The sequence below is a fragment of the Dama dama genome, chromosome X (assembly GCF_033118175.1).
Source record: "Dama dama isolate Ldn47 chromosome X, ASM3311817v1, whole genome shotgun sequence".
In the NCBI taxonomy this organism is placed as follows: Eukaryota; Metazoa; Chordata; class Mammalia; order Artiodactyla; family Cervidae; genus Dama; species Dama dama.
The window spans coordinates 116,960,716-116,983,993 of NC_083714.1; the positions used below are offsets into that span (position 1 = coordinate 116,960,716).

At 37.3% G+C, this 23,278-nt stretch overlaps 1 protein-coding gene across 1 annotated transcript in view; it reads right to left on the minus strand.

Annotated features, from left to right (window-relative positions):
• The window catches only part of LOC133052842 (cilia- and flagella-associated protein 47-like), a 167,040-nt gene that overhangs the window by 25,234 nt on the left and 118,528 nt on the right, over window positions 1–23,278 (minus strand). The window contains exon 14 of the mRNA XM_061137675.1: window positions 810–969. Coding sequence (XP_060993658.1) covers window positions 810–969 — 160 coding nt within the window. The remainder of the gene's footprint in view (window positions 1–809; window positions 970–23,278) is intronic.

A 23,278-nucleotide genomic window follows, 5' to 3' on the forward strand; every position in this document is an offset into this window, starting at 1 on the left:
GCAGGACCAGCTTCACCAGCATATGACTCATTCAACAGCACAAGAACTCCACACTTGGACTCGCTCATGTTTGTTTACTGTCTTGAAATTCTTAATACTTTTTGAACAACGGCCTGCTCATTTTCATTTTACCCAGATCACGTCTGCAGTCTTGACTGCAGGAGTGGTGAAATCCTGGCAGAATGGACATTAACGAGCCTACAGGAAAGAAGGTTTTGAATGTGAAGAAGAAATATGTACACATAAGACAAGAATTTCCTTTGAATTAAGGCTTCTAGACCATTATTTAATTAAGTTACAAAAGAAGAGAAAACATTTAAATCTTCCATCAGTACTGGAGTCTGCTTACATTTCAGCTAAGCAAAGAGGGGACAAGTAACATGCACTCTGGCAAAGACACCACACACCCTAGTTGTGGCAGTATTTCATCAGGACGTCATATACCCGGCACCGTATCATCACTTGGGTGTACATCAGTATAAATCCTATACTTTGCCCAGAGAGGCTGATCCAGGTTGCTCTGTAGATATAGACTCAAAAAGGAGTCTTTGTATTTGACTGTATCTGACTGTAATTCATTGATACGATACTTAAGATTGACTTGTTCCTCACTCAGAACTTCAAATCAGCAATGATATATACAATCCCCCTATAACAAGTATATTTTCCTCCTCTAACTATATACATATCAATACTTCAGAGAAAATAAACTCATGAACTTTACATTGCATAACATATAAAAGAAACTGGATCAATCAATGCTAGTCAAAATGAAATCAGATTCCTTCAATGTCCTATTTAAACGTTACCTTTTCACCTCTGGGTGCAATTCCATAAAATTGTCAATAAGCCATCTTTTTCCACTGGCCTTCCTCATTTGAATAAGGACCATTGTTTTTTGTAATTTCATAACCTGGGGCATAAATAACACCTGGATATCCAGAGTCCCTTTAGGAGGCAATGCAATTCCTGTTAAAAAAAAAGTTTGAATGTAGTAAACATTTTAGAATATAATTTTAACAACGAAAGTAACTTCTTACTGATTATCTAAAATTTTCAAAATCACTTCTGAACAAAAAAATATGATAAATTATATGTGTACTTTACTTCACTAATTTCCTAAATTCCTAAGTAGGAATTAATTCCTACTTCACTAAATTTCCTCAAATGTCATCAATTTTTTAAGAAACATTTTATCCTGAGGCAAGAAGGTTCTTCTGGAGAGGATAGAACTGAAGAACTGTTGATAGTTTTAGCTTAAGTTTCCCAGAGTGATAAAAGAACCATAAAACCTATGAGCCTTTACAAGTCTTACTGTATTTTACATAAGATATAGTACAGCAATTCTGTCCTTTCAATTTTTTTGTGTATTTTTTTTTTCTAGACCATAATAGTTCCATGTTTCTGTCTGGAGCCCCAAAATGGCTACCAGTAAGCTGTTTATTTCTCTAACTGATCCATGAAGGAAGCTAAAGCTTATTCATGAAAGAAAGGGGCATCCACCTCAGGTTGTAAAAATCAGAAGACAGAAAAACTGACAACCTTTTCTTACATTATAATGAATTAAAAAAATTTAGCCTTTGCTTTGCATAACTACTACCTGCAAAAAAAATTGTTAGACATGGAGTTTGCTATGCCCCAACTAGAGAGATGCTGATTTGTTTAGTCTGAGCTGAGGTCTCAAAGCTGCATATTTAAGTAGTAGCCCAAGAGATCCAGAAGCAGATGGTCATGAGACTTAGAAAAAACCCCTTTACCAATGGACAAGTATTGAGAGGTTAGAAGACTAGCGAGCTTCTGGCCATTTATAACACTGAAGGTTTCCAAGTGATTGGTGTCTTCTTTTATTTTGAAGAGTAGCATTATTTCTTTACAAGAAAATGAGAGATTACTGACTATATATTTTTTAATTCTTTGTTATTAGATTGAAGATATTCAAGGCCATTTTGTGAATATACAAAGAATATCAAAAAAGAAAATAGAAAATGGCCCCTCTACAAAATATTTCAACTCAAAATTCTTATAAATTTAAAATTTTTATTTTTATTCCTTCAGGAAATAAAAATTTTCTAAGGTGTATAATCACACTTAACAATAACCAATAATCAATATGATTACTAGTTAGTATTTATTCACTGTTGACTATATGTCAGGCTCTGTGCTAAGTATTTTTCACATGACATTTCATTCTCCAAAATCACCATAAATAAGTGTATTATGTTTCTCATTTAAGATGGAGATATTGAGACAATTTGGTTAAACAACTTGCCCAAAGTTCCAATGAAAGACCGTGGTGTAAACAAGATATATGAAAAATTTCTATCATCAACTTCGTCTTTATGAGTTCTGTATTTTCAATGAATCATTGCATTCAAATAAATAAAAACAGCAAGAGCCAGAATAGGCTAGGATAAAAAGCTGGAATATGATAAAAAAAAAGCAGAGCTGAGTCAAATAAACCATACATGAATCTCCAAGGAAAAGTTTCAAAATGATCATTTACTCTTACAAAAGTATATTACCCATCAGAAATAAACCAGAAATAAATAAAAATAAACTCAGACATTCAGAGAGTGTAAGGAGTCAAGTCAAAGATACAAAGGATACTTGGTTGCTAACATCATGCTTTCTTAAAATATTTGAAATGAAAGATAATCCTATAATAAGCCCATTTAATTAAAAATCTAGTAGGTTATTTGTGGCTGCAACTTTCTACCAGTCTACAAGTAGAGCATCAGTCTACAAGAAGAACTAATACCAGTCTACAGGTAGAACCACAGTTTCTTATTGAATTAACCATATATTTCTTTATTATTACATGTTTGAATAGTAAGAATCACTATCATGTTAATAAATTTCCAAGAAATGACTGAAGCTCAGCATTGATAAGAACTTTGAGGATTTATCAGATTCATTTCATGTCTCATAAATAATTTTTATTTCCTTTGGTTTTCCCATTGTCTTTTGCAATACTTTGAGCAGAGACAGGGAAGCTGTCCACATTTCTATCTTATAAAGAATTTGACTCATGTTTACTTCTAATATCTATATGTTTTCATCCTTATAGTTAAATATTCAATCCATTTGTTATTTATCCATGTGTAAGGAATGAAGAATGCATTCAAGGTTGTTGATTTTCTGTATGAGACTAGTTGTCCAAATATTGGATACTATTGCTTATAGGTGGAATCCAGAAAAATGGTATGGATGAACTTACTTGCAAAGCAGAAATAAAAACACAAATGTAGAGAACAAACTTATGAATATCAAGGAGAACAGGGTTGGGGTAAATTGGGAAACTGGGAGTGACTTATATATAATAATATGTATAAGATAGATAACTAAGGAGAACTGACTGTATAGCACAGGGAATTCTACTCAATGTTCTGCGGTGACCTTATAGAAAAGAAATCTAAAAAAGAGGGGATATATGTATATGTAAAGTTGATTCACTTTGCTGTACACCCAGAACTAATACAACATTGTAAAGCCACTATATCCTGATAAAAACTAAAACAAAAAGTTCAATGATTGGAAATGCCACCGTCATGGCCTTTTCATATATGTTTTGGTCTTTTTCTGCAGTCCCTAGATTTCTCCTCATGTGTAAGTACCACACTGTTTTAATTATAGATGCTTTATTTTCTGCTAGGACTGTCTCCTCCTTCAGCGCATTAAAAAAATTTTTTTTTTCAAATTTCAAAGGAATAGTTAACTCCAAGAAGGGGATGGCCTGGCAAGCAGTACTTTTAAAGGGATCATCCTACATTTACACTTTATGGATAATAGCCATTTTTGTCCATTCATGATCAATTCAAGATCAATGATAGGGCCTTTATTTTTTTTCATTTGAGCATTATATTAGGTGCTTCTAGGTTCTTGGAATAGGTTTTTAGCCAGGCTTAGTTTTCGGTGTTGCTAGAGGCTCATTTCAATATCTACATATGTGTTTAGCAGGAAGCTGGGAGAAACCACATCAGTTGTTTCTATCATCTGACTGGGAAATCTAGTTAGTATGATGATTACTACATTCATTAGATTACACAATCTAATAAAACGTATTCTGCACTCAAAACATTTTCTAAGCTGATCTTTTGGTGTTTTACTTTATTTCCATACAGTAACTACACAAACTAACTACAGATGTATTTACCTTTTTCTATTACAGTTACCATTCAAAGGTTCAAAACCCTAATAATCATTTTGGGGAAAATAGGCACATTTCATTACACACAATTTATTTTATGTGCTTTATGAGAGAGGCATATATTATTTATAGAATTTTTGAAACCCTGATAGTATATTATGCTTAGCATCCGAGAAATATTGAAAAGAGTGGCATTCATTATATTATCACTATTACTGTTTTGCTTTTGAAATCTGCTATGGCCTAGTTGCAATTAGCATTCAAATTTTATTCAGTGTATTTTAATACCGCTATTTTGACTGCTCTTTAGATTAAAGGTAATAGAAATATTTATGTACTGATCTCCAATTTGAAATATAGAAGCTGTATAATGCTTTAATGGCTATGAGGTTTCCTGCCTTCTTAGAAGAAAATCTTCTCAAGAGTGTAAAGTGAACATAATCCTCATTTTAGTAATGAAAGTATTTCATCTTGGGAGATTAATTTTTAATCACTTTAGTGGTATTACACTATTACTCTCTACAACATAATTTCTAATATTTAGCATGGAATTAGAAATAGCCCATGTCAGTAAATCAGAGACACTTAAACATGTTGTTTAGTTACTAAAGTCATGTCTGACCCCATGGACTGTAGCCCACCAGGCTCCTCTGTCCAGGGGATTTCCCAGGCAAGAATACTGAGTGGGTTGCCATTTCCTTCTCCATGGGATCTTCGTGATCCAGGGATTGAACCTGGGTGTCCTACACTGGCAGGCGGGTTCTTGACCACTGAGCTACCAAGGAAGTTTGTATTTAAACATACTAGCATCCTAAGTGATAGCTATTACTTTTGTTACAGTGGTTTATTTTATTTATTTATACTTTTGTCAAATGTCTATTTAGTTTTTTAAACTGAAGTACAGTTGATTTACAATATCGTGTTAATCACCAGCCCAGGCTGGATGCATGAGACAAGTGCTCGGGCCTGGTGCACTGGGAAGACTCAGAGGAATCGGGTGGAGAGGGAGGTGGGAGGGGTGATCGGGATGGGGAACACATGTAAATCCATGGCTGATTCATGTCAATGTATGACAAAAACCACTACAATATTGTAAAGTAATTAGCCTCCAACTAATAAAAATAAATGGAAAAAAAACAATATCATGTTAATTTCAAGTATACAGTAAAGTGATTCAGTTATATGTATAAACGTATATCTATCTATCTATCTATCTATCTATGGGGCTTCCCAGGTGGCACTAGTGGTAAAGAACCTGCCTGCCAATGCAGGTGATGTAAGAGATGCAGGTTCCATCCCCAGGTTGTGAAGATCCCCTGGAAGAGGGCATGGCAATCTACTCTAGTATTCTTGCCGAGAGAATCCTATGGACAGAGGAAGCTGGCGGGCTATAGTCATAGGGTCACAAAGAGTCAGACACGACTGAGGTGACTTAGCACACATATATATATCTATGTTCTTTTTTTCCCAATTCTATTCCACTAGTTTATTACAAGATATTGAATAGAGCTCCCTGTGCTATACAGAAGGATCTTGTTGTTTCTTTTATATGTGGCAGTGTGTGTTTGTTAATTCTATACTCCTAATTTATCCCTTCTGAGAAGGGAATGGCAAACCACTTCTGTATTCTTGCCTTGAGAACCCCATGAACAGTATGAAAAGGCAAAAAGATAGGATGGCCAGGGAGGTCTGGTGTGCTGCAGTCCCTGGGGTTGCAAAGAGTCGGACATGACTGAGCAACTTAACCAAACTGAATTTACCCCTTCCCCATCTTCCACTTCCATCTTCCACATCAAGGAAGATGTCACCTTGCTTATTTAACTTGTGTGCAAAGTACATCATGTGAAATGCTGGGCTGGATGAAGCATAAGCTGGAATCAAGATTGCCTGGAGAAATATCAATAACCTCAGATATGCAGATGACACCATCCTTATGGCAGAAAGTGAAGAGGAAATGAAGAGCTTCTTAATGAAAGTTAAAGAGAAGAGTGAAAAAGTGGGCTTAAAACTCAACATTCAAAAAACTAAGATCATGGCATCTGTTCCCATCATTTCATGGCAAATAGATGGAGAAACAATGGAAACAGTGACAGACTTTATCTTCTTGGGCTCCAAAATCACCGCAGATGGTGACTGTAGCCATGAAATTAAAAGATTCTTGCCCCTTGGAAGAAAAGCTATAACCAACCTAGACAGCATATTAAAAAGCGGAGACATTTGCCAACAAAGGTCTGTCTAGTCACAGCTATGGTTTTTCCAGTAGTCACGTATGGATATGAGAGTTGGATCATAAAGAAGGCTGAGTGTTGAAGAAAATTGATGTTTTTGAACTGTAGTGTTGGAGAAGACTCTTGAGAATCCCTTGGACTGCAAGGAGCTCAAACCAGTCAATCCTAAAGGAAATCAATCCTGAATATTCATTGGAAGGACTGATGTTGAAGCTGAAGCTCCAATACTTTGGCCACCTGATGCAGAGAGTCAACTAATTAGAAAAGACACTGATACAGGGTAAGACTGAAGACAGGAGGAGAAGGGGACGACAGAGGATGAGACGGTGAGATAGTATCACTGACTCAATGGACATGAGTTTGAGCAAGCTCTGGGAGACGGTGAAGGACAGGGAAGCCTGGCATGCTGCAGTCCACGGGGTCGCAAAGAGACAGACACAACTGAGGGACTAAACAACAACAACAACAACATCTTCCACTTTGGAAATCGTAAGTCTGTGTTCTATGTCTGTGAGTCTGTTTTTGTTTTGTAAATAAGTTCATCTGTACTATGTTTTTTTAGATTCCACATGTAAGTGATATCATATGATATTTATCTTTGTCTAATTTACTTCACTCAGTATGAGAATCTCTAGGCCCACTCTTGTTGCTACTATTAGTGATGTATTTTAAAGAAGAATGTAATTTTTCATTTTTATATCAAGTCATCAAGAACATGGCTTTTCATTAACCACTTTCACACATGAAATCTGTGTACTTTTGACTTGAATATATTTTCAATAACTGATTTATGAATAACCTTAAAATTATCACTAAAAAACAGAAGAGAATGATAAATGTGAAGAAGAGTTCTTTCATTTATTCTTTAGTTAGTATAGGTTGAATTATGTCCTCCTCCTCAACTCATAAATGATTGCCCAATTGCCAGTATCTCAAATGTGATTGTATTAAAAGATGAGGCCTTTAAAAAGATGGTTAAGTTAAAATAAGACTGTTAAGGTGGGCTCTAATGAAATCTGACTGGTGTCCTTAAAAAAAAAAGGGAATTTTGACAAACAGATGCACAACATGGATGCTTAACAGACACAGGGAAGACCACGTAAGGACACAATGAGAAGCCAAGTAGAGATACCTCAAAAGGAATAAAATATCCTGATCCCTTGATTTTGAACTCTCAGCCTCCAGAAATGTGAAAAAATGATTTTATTTTGTTTAATCCTCCCAGAATGGGATTTTGTTGTTACAGCCCTAGCAAACTAATACATGAAATTACATTTCCTTCTATGTTATCTCAGAGGCTGAGGCATAGGATGCCACTGAACTTCCTTGGAGAATTTCTAATTCCAGACTCTCAAAACATAGGGCAGATAAGAGAAAACTGACTCTGACTGCTATGATCATGAAAAAGCTAGGGACAAAGCATTCTTCCCTTTCTACCTGTACCTCTTTGACTGAGGTGCATGTATTGAATGGGGACATGTATTGAACAGCAAGAAGGGCCTTTCAGGAATGGAACTTTCTTCCTGAAGTATTAGAGAATACTGTAGCTTTGCTGTTGTTTAGTTGTTGTGTCTGACTCTTTGTGACCCCGTGGACTGTAGCCCACCAGGCTCCTCTGTCCATGGGATTTCCCAGGCAAGCGTACTGGAGAGTAGGTTGCCATTTCTTTCTCCAGGGGATCTTCCCAACCCAGAGAATGAGCCCCCATCACCTGCATAGGGAGGTGGGTTCTATACCACTGCGCCACCAGGGAAGCCCATATATTTCAGCTTTACGCGTCCATCTTTTATAGAGCTAGCTAACGTCTGAGATTTAATAAAGAACTTGTCCAAACAAGTCACCATTACAAAGGGCTAGTGTACAAAAGTACACTAAGGAGAAGGTTACATTCATGTGTATAGGCCACAATAGATAAAAACCCATGCTTCTTAGAAAAATGTTCAACATGAAACATACAATGTTTTTAAAGTAGATTTTTGGGGTTATTCAACACAAATATGACGGCTAAGGTAAGTTTTACACCACGAAGTAAGCACCTATAAGTTAAAGTTTTATGTTTTCTTTTTTAAAAATCTAAGAATATATTAGCAAAAAAGAGTTTTCTGTTATTGGAGGCCTTCAACATGCTGAATAACTATTCAAAGTGATGACAGAAGGGTTTTGAGCTTTACATTAGTATTTAGAATATCTTAATGCTCCTTCTAGTCTTAATATTCTATGATAACATTTTTCCTTAAAAATAGAAAACATAACTAAGGTTTTTGTAAAAAAAACATCAGGAAACTCCTCTGGCCAAGGTATTCTCTAGGCAAGAATACCGGAGTGGATTGCCATGCCCTCCTCCAGGGGATCTTCCCCACCCAGGGATCGAACCCATGTCTCCTGTGTCTCTTGCATTGGCAGGTGGGATTTTACCACTAGTGCCACCAAATCAATTATACTTCAATTAAAACGATAAGAAGAAGTGAGGGGCATAAGTACTGAGAACCTTTCAAGTCATTTTGCCATAAAGAAGGATCAGAGAAATGGGATGGTAGCTGGCAGGGATAAGGGGTAAAGAGAGGCATATCTTTCAATACTAAGAGATATTATTTTATGCATTCTTTTTTTTTAGCCTTTTATTTTGTATGGGGGAATAGCTGATAAGCAGCATTGTGCAAGTTTCAGGGAAACATCAAAAGAAATCAGTCATCCATATAGACGTATGGAGAAGGGAATGGCAACCCACTCCAGTGTTCTTGCCTGGAGAATCCCAGGGATGGAGGAGCCTGGTGGGCTGCTGTCTATGGGGTTGCACAGAGTTGGACACGACTGAAGCGACTTAGCAGCAGCAGCATTCTCCCTCAAAGGGTTTCCTAGGTGGCACAGTCGTAGAGAATCCACCGGCCAGTGCAGGAGCAGCTGGAGATGTGGGTTTGATCCCTGGGTCAGGAAGATTCGCTGGAGAAGGAAATGGCAATCCATTCCAGTACTCTTGCCTGGGAAATTCCATGGACAGAGGAGCCTGGCGGGCTACAGTCCATGGGGTCGCAAAGAGTCAGACACGACTGAGCACGCATGCACGCATATTCTCCCACAAACTTCCCTCCCATCCAGGCTACCATATAATATTGAGCAGAGTCCAGTGGCATGTGAACTATGCTGATAGGCACAATCCCACAAGCAGTGTTACAGAGAAGAAAAAGGAAAGAGCTGGAGAGCTCTTCATAGTTGACCAGATGTGGGATTCAGTGAACAAGTAGAAGGCTGACCATAAGAACAGAAAGAGCTTTTCTAATGTAATGGTAAGAGAGGCAAGGCACATGGATAAATATAACATTAGGCTGATCGATGTAATGGAAAAAAACAGACAGTTAGACTCTGATTTGACTCTATATTCTTACTGAAATAGAAAGAATATCAGATGAGAAAAGGAAAGGAAATGTTGAATGTCAGTAGTAGTCACCAGGTTTCGATTCACTGTAGGAAATTTTACTAAAGGAAAAGAATGTCTCATCAAAAGCTCATCATTCACTTACAATTTACTGATTTCTTTGTCTCTATTTCTATCTATCCATCTCTATATCATCAAATTCTATAAATTCTAAGAAGAAATTAGTTCTCTCTCTGTTAGAATGTTTATTTCTGAAGCAAGAAAATTATATAAAATGACAGAAAGGGATGGTACTGTATACCTCGGGCTCCATTTTACAAGACCAGACCTTACAAAGTATTTTAATAAGTTCAATTTTCATGCTCTTCATAGAAATATTTTAGTGGTAGAAGTAGGTCTAAATGTCAGGTTATAGAGATCTTTTTTTTTTTTTTTCCTGAAGGGCAGGCACCCAGGTATCTTTGCATAACAAAATCTATAGCTTTGTGTTTTACAATCAAATCAGTAGCTTCATTAACTAGCTTAGAGATCCACCTGCTTTATGCTAAAAATCACAATGACAATTCTCTGTGATTGGAACCTGAGTTCATTTGTGTGGAAAATTGGTCATTTGACATAATAGGAAGGGAAATTTTACAAAAAATGTAAAATTATTCTCAGTTGCTAACATAATTTAATAAAAATTCATGACAATTATCTAGAGACCTGGCCATGCTTTGCGTCAGGCAGTAGCACACATTAAATGCTGTTAAACACTGAGTTCTTAAAGACATGTTCCAATTCACAAATAGCAACATTAATTTCAAATACATATTATTTCTGCAAATAACATTTTTAGTATTGACTGCCAAACTGAGAGAGTTGACTTAGGCAGGTTGATAAGGAGTCCAAGCCTAAGACCTGTTTAAGGAGGAGGTAAACATTCTTTCTTTTAAACATTCTTTTGCCGTAGACAAGTAGGCCTTGTTGGCAGCAGTATCTCTTGTTCAAGGACATGCTTTTTTTTTTTTTTTTAGCTTTGGATGTATATTATGGGAGAAGGTCTGGGTAAAAACGTCCACAGCGTTGAGCTCTGGGTTAACCTGTTCTCTCTGGCTAATCTCGTGCTGATGTCATCCCAGGATGTATGTTATGGGAAAGGGTCTGGGCAAAATTCCCACAGCTTTGAGGTATTCTTGTATCTCTTCTCAGCAGCTAGTTGAGAAGTATATAAGGTCCCACTTAAACTAGTGAGGTGGGTACTCTCCTGACCCCTTCTGATGTCTATGTCAGAGCTTTTTCTGTCACTTCTACTTTAAATAAAATCTACACAAAGTTCTTGAGTAACTGAGACTGTCTTTGGTCCCAAGTTTAATCTCCTTCAGAGACCATGGATCTGGTGGCACTCTTCACTGTTAGCTATCATCTTGGGGGCTTGTCTGGGATCCCAAGACAAAGTGTAAGTTTTCATCTATCAAAACTACATGATATATGTTAACTAAAATCAACATGAGGCATAGCAATTGTCTCTTGTAAGGAAACAAACATACATGTATTTGTTTCTAAATGCTTATTTAACTCTGATTATTAGCAGTCACATAAACATAAATGATCCATATTTTACCTTTTAAAAAGTAGATATTATAGATATCAAGCACAGTGTATATCATTATCTTTCTGATTATTCTCTCATAATATGATATAATCCTTATTCATTACAAAAATATTTGAGATAATTATAAACATGAGGTTGTAAGAAATGATAGTATCCTTTTCTCAGTTATCACCATGGTGAGTGAAGTCATTCAGTTGTGTCCGACTCTTTGCGACCCCATGGACTGTAGCCCATCAGGGTCGTTGGTCCATGGGATTTTCCAGGCATGAATACTGGAGTGGGTTGCCGTTTCCTTCTCCAGGGGATCTTCCCCACCCAGGGATCAAACCCGGGTCTCCTGCATTGTATGCAGACGCTTTACCGTCTGAGCTACCAGGGAAGCCCAACCACCACGGTAACACTTTGTAAAACTGTAACACAACCCAAAATCTAAAACATTAACATTGAAACAGTGAAGATACAGAAGTTTCATTACCACAAGGATCCTTCTGGTTGGCCTTTTATACACACCCCCACCTCGTCTCCTACTCTAACCCTGAATCATTATAGCACTATTCTCCATTTTTAAAATTTTGTGACATTGAGAATATTTGATAAATGAAATCATATAGTATATAAATTTAGGGGTTGGCCTTTTCACCCAGAATAATTTCCTGGATATTCAATCAAGTTGTTGCACTTACCAATGCTTTGTTCCATTCTGGTGCTGAATACTACTTGGTGGTCCCAGGTGGCGCAAGTGCTAAAGAACCCACTCACCAATGCAGGAGACATAAGAGACATGGGTTTGATCTCTGAGTTGGGAAGATCCCCTGGAGAAGGGCATGGCAACCCACTCCAGTATTCTTGTCTGGAGAAACCCATGGACAGAGGAGCCTGGCGGGTTACAGTCCATAGGGTCACAAAGAGTCAGACACGACTGAGCGACTAAGCACACAGATAAAACACCACTTGTTTAACTATTTACCTGTAGAAGGGCAACTAAGTTATTTTCAGATTTGGGGTATTACAAAGAGATCTGCTATAAACATTCATGCCCATATTTTCATGTGACATAAATTTAGACTTTTCTGGAATAAATACTCATGAGTATAACTGTTGGATGGTAGGGTAGTTGCATGTTTACTTTGATAAGAAACACCCAAACAATTTTCCAGATTGGCTTACCCTTTCACATTCCCCTCAGTAATGTATGAGTGATCCAGTTTCTTGATATCCTTCCTAGCATTTGATGCTGTCCTTATTTTTTATTTTAGCCATTCTGATAAGTCTGTAGTGAAATCTCTTTGTGTTTTGATTTGGCATTTCTCTAAAGACTAATGACGTTGAACACCTTTTCATGTGCTTACAACCATTAATATATTTTCTCTGGTGTAATGCCTATTCATATTCCCTGTTCATTTTCTAAAAATTGTGTTTTTATTAGTGAGTTTTCAGTATGTTTTATATATTCTAAATATTAACTTTTTGTCACATATGAAGTTTACAAACATTTTCTTCCAGTTTATAGCTTTCCACTTTATCATCTTCTCATGGTCTTTAATGAGCAAAATATATTAGTTTGATGTTCAACTTATTAATTTTTCCTCTTATGGAATTTGTTATTGGTTAAAAGCAAGAGCTACTTAGCACTGTGTAAATTTTTGCATAAAGTGTAAGCATCTTGATAGAAATTGCATGAAACCTATAAATCACATAGGACAGAACTGACATCTTTACCATATTGAGTCTTCCAATTCCTGAACAGAGCGTTATCTCTCCATTTATTTAAATGTCACTTGATTTTGTCATTTCAAGTATACAAATCCTATACGCACTTTGTTAGATTTACTTCTAAGTAGTTTACTTATTTGGAGAGATTATAAATAAAATTAGATTTAAATTTCAGTTTCTATATTTTCAGTGATTGATTGATTTTTTGTGTTTTGCTTATTTTATCATGACCTTGCTGAATTTACTTAATACTTCTAACAAGGTCTTTTTATTTTTTAAAGATTCTTTGGGATTTTCTGGTAATCACGTGATATGAAAATAAGGACAGTTCAATTTCTTTCTTTCATTCTATTTGTCTTTCGTTTTCTTTGCTTGTCTTATTGCACTGGCTGGGACTTCCAACAGCACAATAAATAAGTGCTGAGAGTAACATCTTTGTGTTGCTGCTTGTTCTAGAGAGAAACTATTCAGTGTTTCACAACTGAGGGTGACATTAGCTGTAGTTTTAGCATGTAAGCTCTTCATCAGGTAGAGGAAGTTCCCTTTTAACCCTAGGTTGTAAAGAGTTTTATAAGAAATTGATATTATTTTTACTCTAAAGCTTTTTCTGTATTGATAGACTGGAGATTTCTTTTCTCCTTTAGTCTTTTTAGCAGGGAAATTTCAAATGCTGAACCAGCCTTTCAGTTCAGTTCAGTTCAGTCGCTCAGTCATGTCTGACTCTTTGCGACCCCATGAACTGCAGCACACCAGGCCTCTCTGTCCATCACCAACTCCCAGAGTTTACCCAAACTCATGTCCATTGAGTCAGTGATGGCATCCAACCATCTTATCCTCTGTCGTCCCCTTTTCTACCTGCCTTAAATCTTTCCGAGCATCAGGGTCTTTTCAAATGAGTCAGCTCTTCACATCAGGTGGCCAAAGCATTGGAGTTTCAGCTTCAACAACAGTCCTTCCAATGAACACCCAGGACTGATCTCCTTTAGGATGGACTGGTTGGATTTCCTTGCAGTCCAAGGGACTCTCAAGAGTCTTCTCCAACAACACCATTTGTAAGCATCAATTCTTCTGTGCTCAGCTTTCTTTATAGTCCAACTCTCACATCCATATATGACCACTGGAAAAACCATAGCCTTGACTAGACAGACCTTTGTTGACAAAGTAATGTCTCTGCTTTTTAATATGCTGTCTAGGTTGGTCATAACTTTCCTTCCAAGGAGAAAGCGTTTTTTAATTTCATGGCTGCAATCGCCATCTGGAGTGATTTTGGAGTCCCCAAAAATAAAGTCAGCCACTGTTTCCACTCTTTCCCCATCTATCTGCCATGAAGTGATGGGACCGGATGCCATGATCTTAGTTTTCTGAATGTTGAGCTTTAAGCCAACTTTTTCACTCTCCTCTTTCACTTTCACTTTCATCAACAGGCTCTTTAGTCTTTACATTTGGAATAAATGACATCTGCCCATGGATATATTTTTGTTATATAATGATGGGTTCAATTTATTAATATTTTGTAGAAGATTTTTGTGTTTAATTTCATGAGCACTATCAGTCTGTAGCTTTATTTAACTGTGACGTGTTTCTGGTTTTTGTATCAGAGTAATGCCGTCCTCATAGAATAAGTTGGAAAGTGGTTTTTTCCTCTTCTCTATCTTAGAAGAATTTGAGGAAGATGGGTGTTAATTCCTCGTAAAATGTTTGGTAGAATTTGCCAGTGATGCCACTGGCCTAAAGATTTCACCCTGGAAGCCTCTCAATTATTAATTCAATTTCTTTAATAGAGTACTACTCATACTATCTATTTCATTTTTGGTGTGTGTCTGTGCTAAATCGCTTCAGTTGTGTCCAACTCTTTGTGATCCCATGGACTGTAGCCTTCCAGGCTCTTCTCTCCATGGGATTCTCCAGGCAAGAATACTGGAGTGGGTTATCATTTCCTTCTCCAGGGGATCTTCCTGACCCAGGGATTGAACCTGCATCTCTTATGTCTCCTGCATTGACGGGTTCTTTACTACTATCACCAGCTTGGAAACTCCATTTCATCTTTGGTAGATTTGGTAGTTTGGAATTTACTAGAAATGGATCGATTTCTCCTAAGTTGATAAATTTATGTGTTTACAGTTGTTTACAATGGTGCCTTATTTTTCTAATACCTTAAGTTATCAGTAGTGATGTTGCCATGGGTTACTTGAACATATTTTAGATTCTAATTAATTTATAGTGTTTTTGAGTCTATCACTTCATATAATTTTCTTAGGTGTTTAAAATGACAATTCAATATACATATGCAACTTCTTAGTTTCCACAGGAATCAATGTTTAATTTGAAGGAAATGTATATAACTTATATTTAAAATGTACTCAGGATTTGTTTTATTCAGGTATGGTGAAACATACAGGCTTCCAACGTGGCATAGTGGTAAAGAATCCACCTGCTAATGCAGGAGATGCAGGTTTGATCCCTGTGTTGGGAAGATCCCCTGGAGGAGGAAATGGCAACCCACTCCAGTTCTCTTGCCTGGGAAATCCCCTGGACAGAGAAGCCTGGTGGGCTACAGTCCATGGGGTTTGCAAAGAGTCGGACATGACAGCGACTGAACAGCAGCAGCAGCATGATGAGACATGCAGACACAGAAATGTCTGTCATGAAGGAAGAAGTTTTAAAGTCACCTACCCCTAGGAACAGGAAGCATGGTATGCCAGCAGGGCCATATGGGGAATCATCAGAATAAGTCATGGGTAAGGGAATGACCAAGAGTCTTCATTGTGGCTATCATAGGGAGTAAAGAGCAAGGAGGGTAAACAGGATAAGCAGGTTTAGGATAGAATTTTCCTTGCAATAGACCACAAATTCTAGAAAATGATGTGGCCAAGTTTTAGGATTTGTAAAGGAGTCACAGTTATGTTTAAAAAAAGGGGGGGGGGATATACACTGCCATTGGAGATATGAATGTTGAGAATGAGGGATGACCCAGAAGAACAGGTGTTCACAGGGTAATAGATATTAAGAAGGATAAATATATACTTATATACTTCCTGAGGAACAAAAGATAATTGGTGGTGGTAAGATCTCATACTCACACTATGGGGATGAGGCTTTAGAGGTAGAAAAGAATGGATAACTTAGCAAATACGCATTACATGTAAGGATTTCATAATGGCTTGAAAATAATCCACTAATTATTTGACATTCTCTAAATATCTAGACTGAAGTATATAAACATATACTTTGCTATATACATGCTTAGCATTCTCAAAATTCAGCTCTCACAAATAAACTAATGCCCAATGCTGAGTTTGTTAATGTACTCAGGAATTAAGCACTTGTCTGCAAGACAAGTGTCTTAGCATCTGTATTTTCCTCCTATCAGTTTCTTCCTGATAAGAAGTTGTGATAAACATCCCAGAAACATTTATATTTGATAATAAGATAAATGCCAAAGATGGCATCCTTTGTTGTTATTGAGGGGTTAGGGATTTTAGAACATGCCACTTGCTACAGGAAAGGCAATCCATTAGAACTATAAGAATTCAGGAAGAATACAAGTGGCAAAAGGTAATGAATAGCTGTGCCTAGTTGAAATGGGGAAATCCTAGAAGGGATGTTTTCCTAAACTGTATTCATCATATCCCTTTTATGAGATAACTGAAAAAACAGAAATCTAATCCTTTTGCAAGATTAAATTTTGACTTGCCCACAGAGCTGGTGACAGTAGATATTTGATTGTGTACTTCTTTCCTACTCATGGAGACCATCACAACTTACATCCATTTGATTTTACTTTTATACTTAAAGATAAATAGAGGTGTCAGCTAAAAGAAGAAGAAGAAAAAATGATAACAATTTCAGTTCGTGTGTAATTGGATTTTTGACATATCAAGATAGAGTCCTGATTACCTTTGACAGATGCATATTGATTTTCATTTTAAACTCTTCTTATCCAACATACTTAGTTATTTCTGGAATTTTTTGCTTTAAATTAAATAAAGGTTTGAGGTGATAGAAGATTTTAATTAACTTCACTGACAATGTAATGCCTACCCTGCAACTGGAGTCTGATATTATCTTTCATATATTTTATATTTCATATAAAACAAACAAATATAATGTGTGATTTCATATTTATGGAGCATAAAGCAGGAATTTTATTTTTTATAATGGCTTCCCCAGTGGCTCTAGTGATAAAGAATCCACCTGCCAATGCAGGAGACTCAAGAGATGTGGGTTCAATCCCTGGATTGGGAATATCCCCTGGAGAAGGGCATGGCAACCCACTCCAGTACTCTTGCCTGGAGAATCCCATGGACAGAGAAGCCTGGTGGGCTATAGTCCATGGGGTTGCAAAGAGTTGGACATGTCTGAGCACACATAAACAGGTCATATGGCTTAAGACATGTTCTCACATATCAGAGTCTAAGAATTAAAAAAAAATACAAAGTCTACAAAACTGCATAGTTTCTCAAAAGTGACACAAGTGTGCTGAAGTCATCACCACTGTTACTATCTCCTCACACTTTCTTTATAGTTTCCATCTCTTGAGGCTCTTGCATAGAAGCTAACGTAACTATGTTTTTCCATACCCATGGATTCTGTGCCACTGATCTTCAATATTCTTAGCTTGATTTCTTCTCTATCTCGTGCATGTGAATAAGTGTCCAATTTTAAGCATGTTTTATTATGTTTCCCCTAAGACAGGCACTTGATTCCAACATAATAAAAGCATTATAAGATTACTAAAACGTGAAAGAGTATATTTCATTTACAAAACAAAAGTTCACTAACTTATATACTGTTGTCTTCCAAAAGTAGTAGAAAAGTATATTTTCATTTTACTTTCATTTTACTTCTGAGCACTTTTATTCTAAATTTTTCTTTTTACGCCTTTTCTTGTTTAGTCGCTAAGTCGTGTCCTACTCTTTTGACCCCATGGACTGTAGACTGCCAGGCTCTCTGTCCATGGGATTCTCCAGGCAAGAATATTAGAGTGGGTTGCCATTTCCTTCTCCAGGGGATCTTCCCGACTCAGGAATCAAACCCAGGTCTCCTGCATTGCAGGCAGATCCTTTACCAATTGAGTTATGAGGGAAGCCCTTACGCCTTTTCTAGCACATAAGATAAGAAGGGTTCGTTTTTTTTTAAGAGAAAATATTTTAAACTTAGCATAAAAATTAGCATAATTGTTCCAAAAGCAAACTTACATAGATCATTTTTTTACTAATGTTACCAACACAGAGTGATAGAATCTTTGAATTCTAATTCAATGGCTCTCATCTGTAACCTCCTGGTGAAGTAGCAACATTATGTGAGAAGTCTGTGGGAGACGGCCTCTCACCAATCATTTGGACCCATCATCTGATGCTGATGAAGTGCCAGTGAAGTTGCTCAGTTGTGTCCAACTCTTTGCGATCCCATGGACTGTAGCCTACCAGGCTCCTCCATCCATGGAATTTTCCAGGCAAGAGTACTGCAGTGGGTTGCCATTTCCTTCTCCAGGGCATCTTCCTGACTTGGGGATCGAACCCAGATCTCCTGCATTGTAGGCAGATGCTTTACTGTCTGAGCTACCAGGGAAGCCTGTCATCTGATGAGGAGTCCCTATTTGATGAGGCGTTCCTATTTCTTATGGCACTCAGTTCCTTCATGAAACAAAATTAGATCATTTTTCCTTGTGTGAGCCCCTTGTTCCACTGCTTAGAACTACCCGTCTCTGGTTGAAGCTCTGCTCTCAGCAATAAAACAGAAAATTAAATTCTGTGTTCACTATAATTTATCCCCTCAAGCACTAGACCCAGTTCTATACGTTCATCAGTGTCTTACTAGAGAGCCAGATTTCCAAGGACTTAACATTTTGACTATCATGTCTCTGCTGGGTTATTTACTAGGCAGTCCCAAACCAGTAGAGCCAGCTACGTGTTATATCTGACCTATGATAAAGGATTTTCTGGACTTCTAAATACTACCTTAAAATTTCTATCTCTATGGACTACCTGCTCTTTGGGACATCACCATTTATACCCAGATTATAACTTGTTGTCTGTTGCTTTTTCCTTAATGTAAGATATTTCAGATTTCCCATTCCACTCTTTCCTAACAGCTATAACTATGTCTGGTTTCTGCAGCAGTGTTTATAATAGCCAGGACATGGGAGCAACCTAAATGCCCATCAGCAGACGAACAGATAAGAAAGCTGTGGTACATATACACAATGGAATATTACTCAGCCATTAAAAAGAATACATTTGAATCAGTTCTAATGAGATGGACAAAACTGGAGCCCATTATACAGAGTGAAGTAAGCCAGAAAGTTAAACACCAATACAGTATACTAACGCATATATATGGAATTTAGAAGGATGGTGAGGAACCAGTATAAATTCAATCAGTTAAGTTTAGATAGAGGTTTGGGCTTCAAGTAGAATTGTCTAGTTATTTATCAGATACTTATTACCCATTTCCTGAGCTATGACAAAAGATCCTTCATCAAGAAATATTCATACAAAGAAGTAATCAATATTCTAATATCTTACGAGACAGCATGTTTAATACACCCAAATTATCCAGGTATGATTTAATTATTGCACAATAGTTCACAGCAATTACCTATATGCTTATACTTGAGAAAAGCACTTTACTATTATGGCTGAAAATTATTTTGCATTTGTAGATATCTTGCTACAAAACATGTTATCAAGAATGAAGTAGGCCAAACCCCAAAATGTGCTTCCAAGCCACACAGCACCTCATTCAATTTATGCTGATGCTTTGAACCCCATGTGAGACATTCTAATTTCCTCAATACTGTGTCTTGAAGACCACAGTCAAACATTGTAGAATACTGAGATTAATTATATAGCTGGTATTCTAGCATACTGGCTTTATCTTCCTGTTTATCATAATACACAAATTTGTTAAATATTCTATGGTTTTACATAAGACACAGATGATATGGACTCGACTAGTACTCTATCAGTAATTTATTATAGCCATCAATGCAGGTTAATTTGTGCATTCACTTTATCCCTTTGGTAAGGACTTTTCCAGTTACCCTATTCAAAATTGCACTTCCAATACTATGACTGTCCTTATTGCCTTCCTCTGTCTATTTTCTCCCCCAGTCCTACTTTATCACTATCTGTCTCTCTCCATGAGCATGTAAATTCCAGGAACACAGAGAGTTTTGCCAGTTTGGCTCCCTGCAATAGCCACAGAACTTAGAACAGGACGTTAGCATATGGTGATATTTAATAAATATTAGCAAATAAGTGGCCTGAGCAAGGAACCATTCTGGTTGCCAGGGTTACTGTAGGAAATGAGACAGAAAGTATCCCTCACATCATGGTACTTCACTTCTAGTGGAGAAAAAGAAGAGGAATAAATAGGTAACTGTTACATAATGCATTTCAAGTTAATTATTTAGGGAGAAAGAATTAGCAGAGAGTGCTTTCAGGGAAAATGTCTCTAAAGAAGTGACATTTAATGGGGGCTTTAAGGATTTACAGAAAGTTAAATAAGAATTTGGGTAAGAGTGTTCCAAGAAGAAGGGTGAGCAATGTACAAGCTTAAATAGGAATTGGCTCAGAACACTGGTACAGTCATTAGCTCAGTGAAGGGTGGGGAAGAGTAGAGATGGTGAGGTCAGAAGGAAAAGCATGGATCACATAATTGCAGCCGCGGGGGCGGGGGTGGTTTCTGACTTCATTTCCTAATAGTGAACTGGAAAACATGGGAAGGATTAAATAGCATAGTGATATGACCTAATTTATGTTTTATAAGAAATCACTCTGACTTCTCTTTGGAGGTCAGAGAATAGGGTATAAGACTGAAATACAGGAAGCAGTTGCAATAGTCCACGTAGTGTAGTCTAGGGTGAAAGTGGTGGAGGTGGTAAAACATGATCAGAAATAGGATACATTCTTATGGCTTCGCTATCAGTGTTTACTCATGGGCTGGAAATTTGCAATGAGACAATAAAAGGAATAAAGTATGATACCTAGCTTGTGAAGCACAAGCTGGAATCAAGATTGCTGGGAGAAGTATTAGTAACCTCAGATACATAGAAGACACCATCCTTATGGCACAGAGTGAAGAACTAAAGAGCCTCTTGATGCAAGTGAAAGAGGAGAGTGAAAAAGTTAGCTTAAAAGTCAACATTCAGAAAACTAAGATCATGGTATTCGGTCCCATCACTTCATGGAAAATAGATGGGGAAACAGTGAGAGACTTAATTTTTTTGGGTTCCAAAATCACTGCAGATGGTGACTGCAGCCATGAAATTAAAAGACACTTGCTCTTTGGAAGAAAATCTATAACAAACCTAGACAGCATATTCATATTAAAAAGCAGAGACGTTACTTTGCTGACAAAGGTCCATCCAGTCAAAGCTATGGTTTTTCCAGTAGTCATGTATGGATGTTAGAGTTGGGCTATAAAGAAAGCTGAGCACCAAAGAATTGATGTTTTGAACTGTGCTGTTGGAGAAGACTCTTGAGAGTCCCTTGGACTGCAAGGAGATCCAATCAGTCAATCCTAAAGGAAATCAGTCCTGAATATTCGTTAGAAGGACTGATGTTGAAGCTGAAGCTCCAACACTTTGGCCACCTGATGTGAAGAACTGACTCACTGGAAAAGACTCTGATGCTGGGAAAGATTGAAGGCAGGAGGAGAAGGGGACAACAGAGGATGAGATGGTTGGATGTCATCACCGACTCGATGGCCATGAGTTTGAGCAAGCTCCGGGAGTTGGTGATGGACAGGGAAGCCTGGCATGCTGCAGTCCATGGGGTCGCAAAGAGTCAGACACGACTGAGTGACTGAACTGAACTGATGATACCTAGATTTTTGGAAAGATAAACTGGATAAAAAATGGTGCCATTGACTAAGCCAAAAAGAATTATTGGGGGAATAAATTAGCATAGGTGATGAGACAAGTATTCAAGAACAATATTTCGTAAGAGATACTTAAAAGATATCCATATGAAGATGAAAATAGGCAGCTGAAACTCAGGAGGAAACAGAGTTAGAGATAAATTAAGAGGTCATGTGTAGATGGTATACACAAGCCTGAAAAAAAAAGTCCAGGAAGATACTATAACTGGGGAAGAGACTGGACAAAGCCCTAAATGAAGCCAACATCTAGAATTCTAGGAGGAGACCAGAGACAAAAAAGAAGATTCAGAAAGACCAAGCAATGACATGGAAGGAAAACTAAAGCCAAGTGAATGCAATATTTCAAGGAAAAAAAGTCAACTATGCCAAATGCTACTGAGAGATAAACTGACATAGCACTGACCTACAGATAAAGAAACACGCAAGTCGTGATTTCCGAGATAAAAGCAATTTCAGTCAAATTGTCAAGATTAAATCCTCACTGAAATGAGTTTGAGAACTGGAGAAAAAACAAGTTGAGATATTCTGTACAGGAAGGGAAACCATCAACAAAATGAAATGGCAACCTAAGGAATGGGAGAAAATATTTGAAAATCATATATCTGATAAGAGATTAATATTCAGAATACATAAAGAATCCATACACTCAATGGCAAAAAAAAAAAAAGCTACAAAAACAAAACCCAAAATATTCTGATCACAAAATGGTCAGAATATCTGAATAAATATTTTTGCAAAGAATACATACAGAAGCCAAGTACATAGAAAGATGTTCAACATCATTAATCATCAGGGAAATGCAAATCAAGAACACAATGAGATATAACCTCACGCCTGTTAGAATGGTTATTATAAAAATGACAAGAGATAAGAAGTGTTGGTGAGAATGCAGACAAAGGGAACCCTCCACAATGCCCTAAGTGCCCATTGATGAGTGGATAAAGAAAATGTGGGACATGTGGAGTGGCCATAATAAGGACTGAATTCTTGCCATTTGACAATATGCAGTAATGTCAAGTGTATTACACTAGGTAAAATAAGTGAGACAGAGAAAGATAATATCATATGATCTCATGCTGCTGCTGCTAAGCCGCTTCAGCTGTGTCTGACTCTGTGTGACCCCACAGACAGTAGCCCACCAGGTTCCCCCGTCCCTGGGATTCTCCAGGCAAGAACACTGGAGTGGGTTGCCATTGCCTTCTCCAATGCATGCATGCATGCTAAGTCACTTCAGTCATGTCCGACTCTGTGCGACCCTATAGACAGCAGCCCACCAGGCTCTGCTGTCCACAGGATTCTCTAGGCAAGAATACTGGAGTGGGTTGCCATTTCCTTCT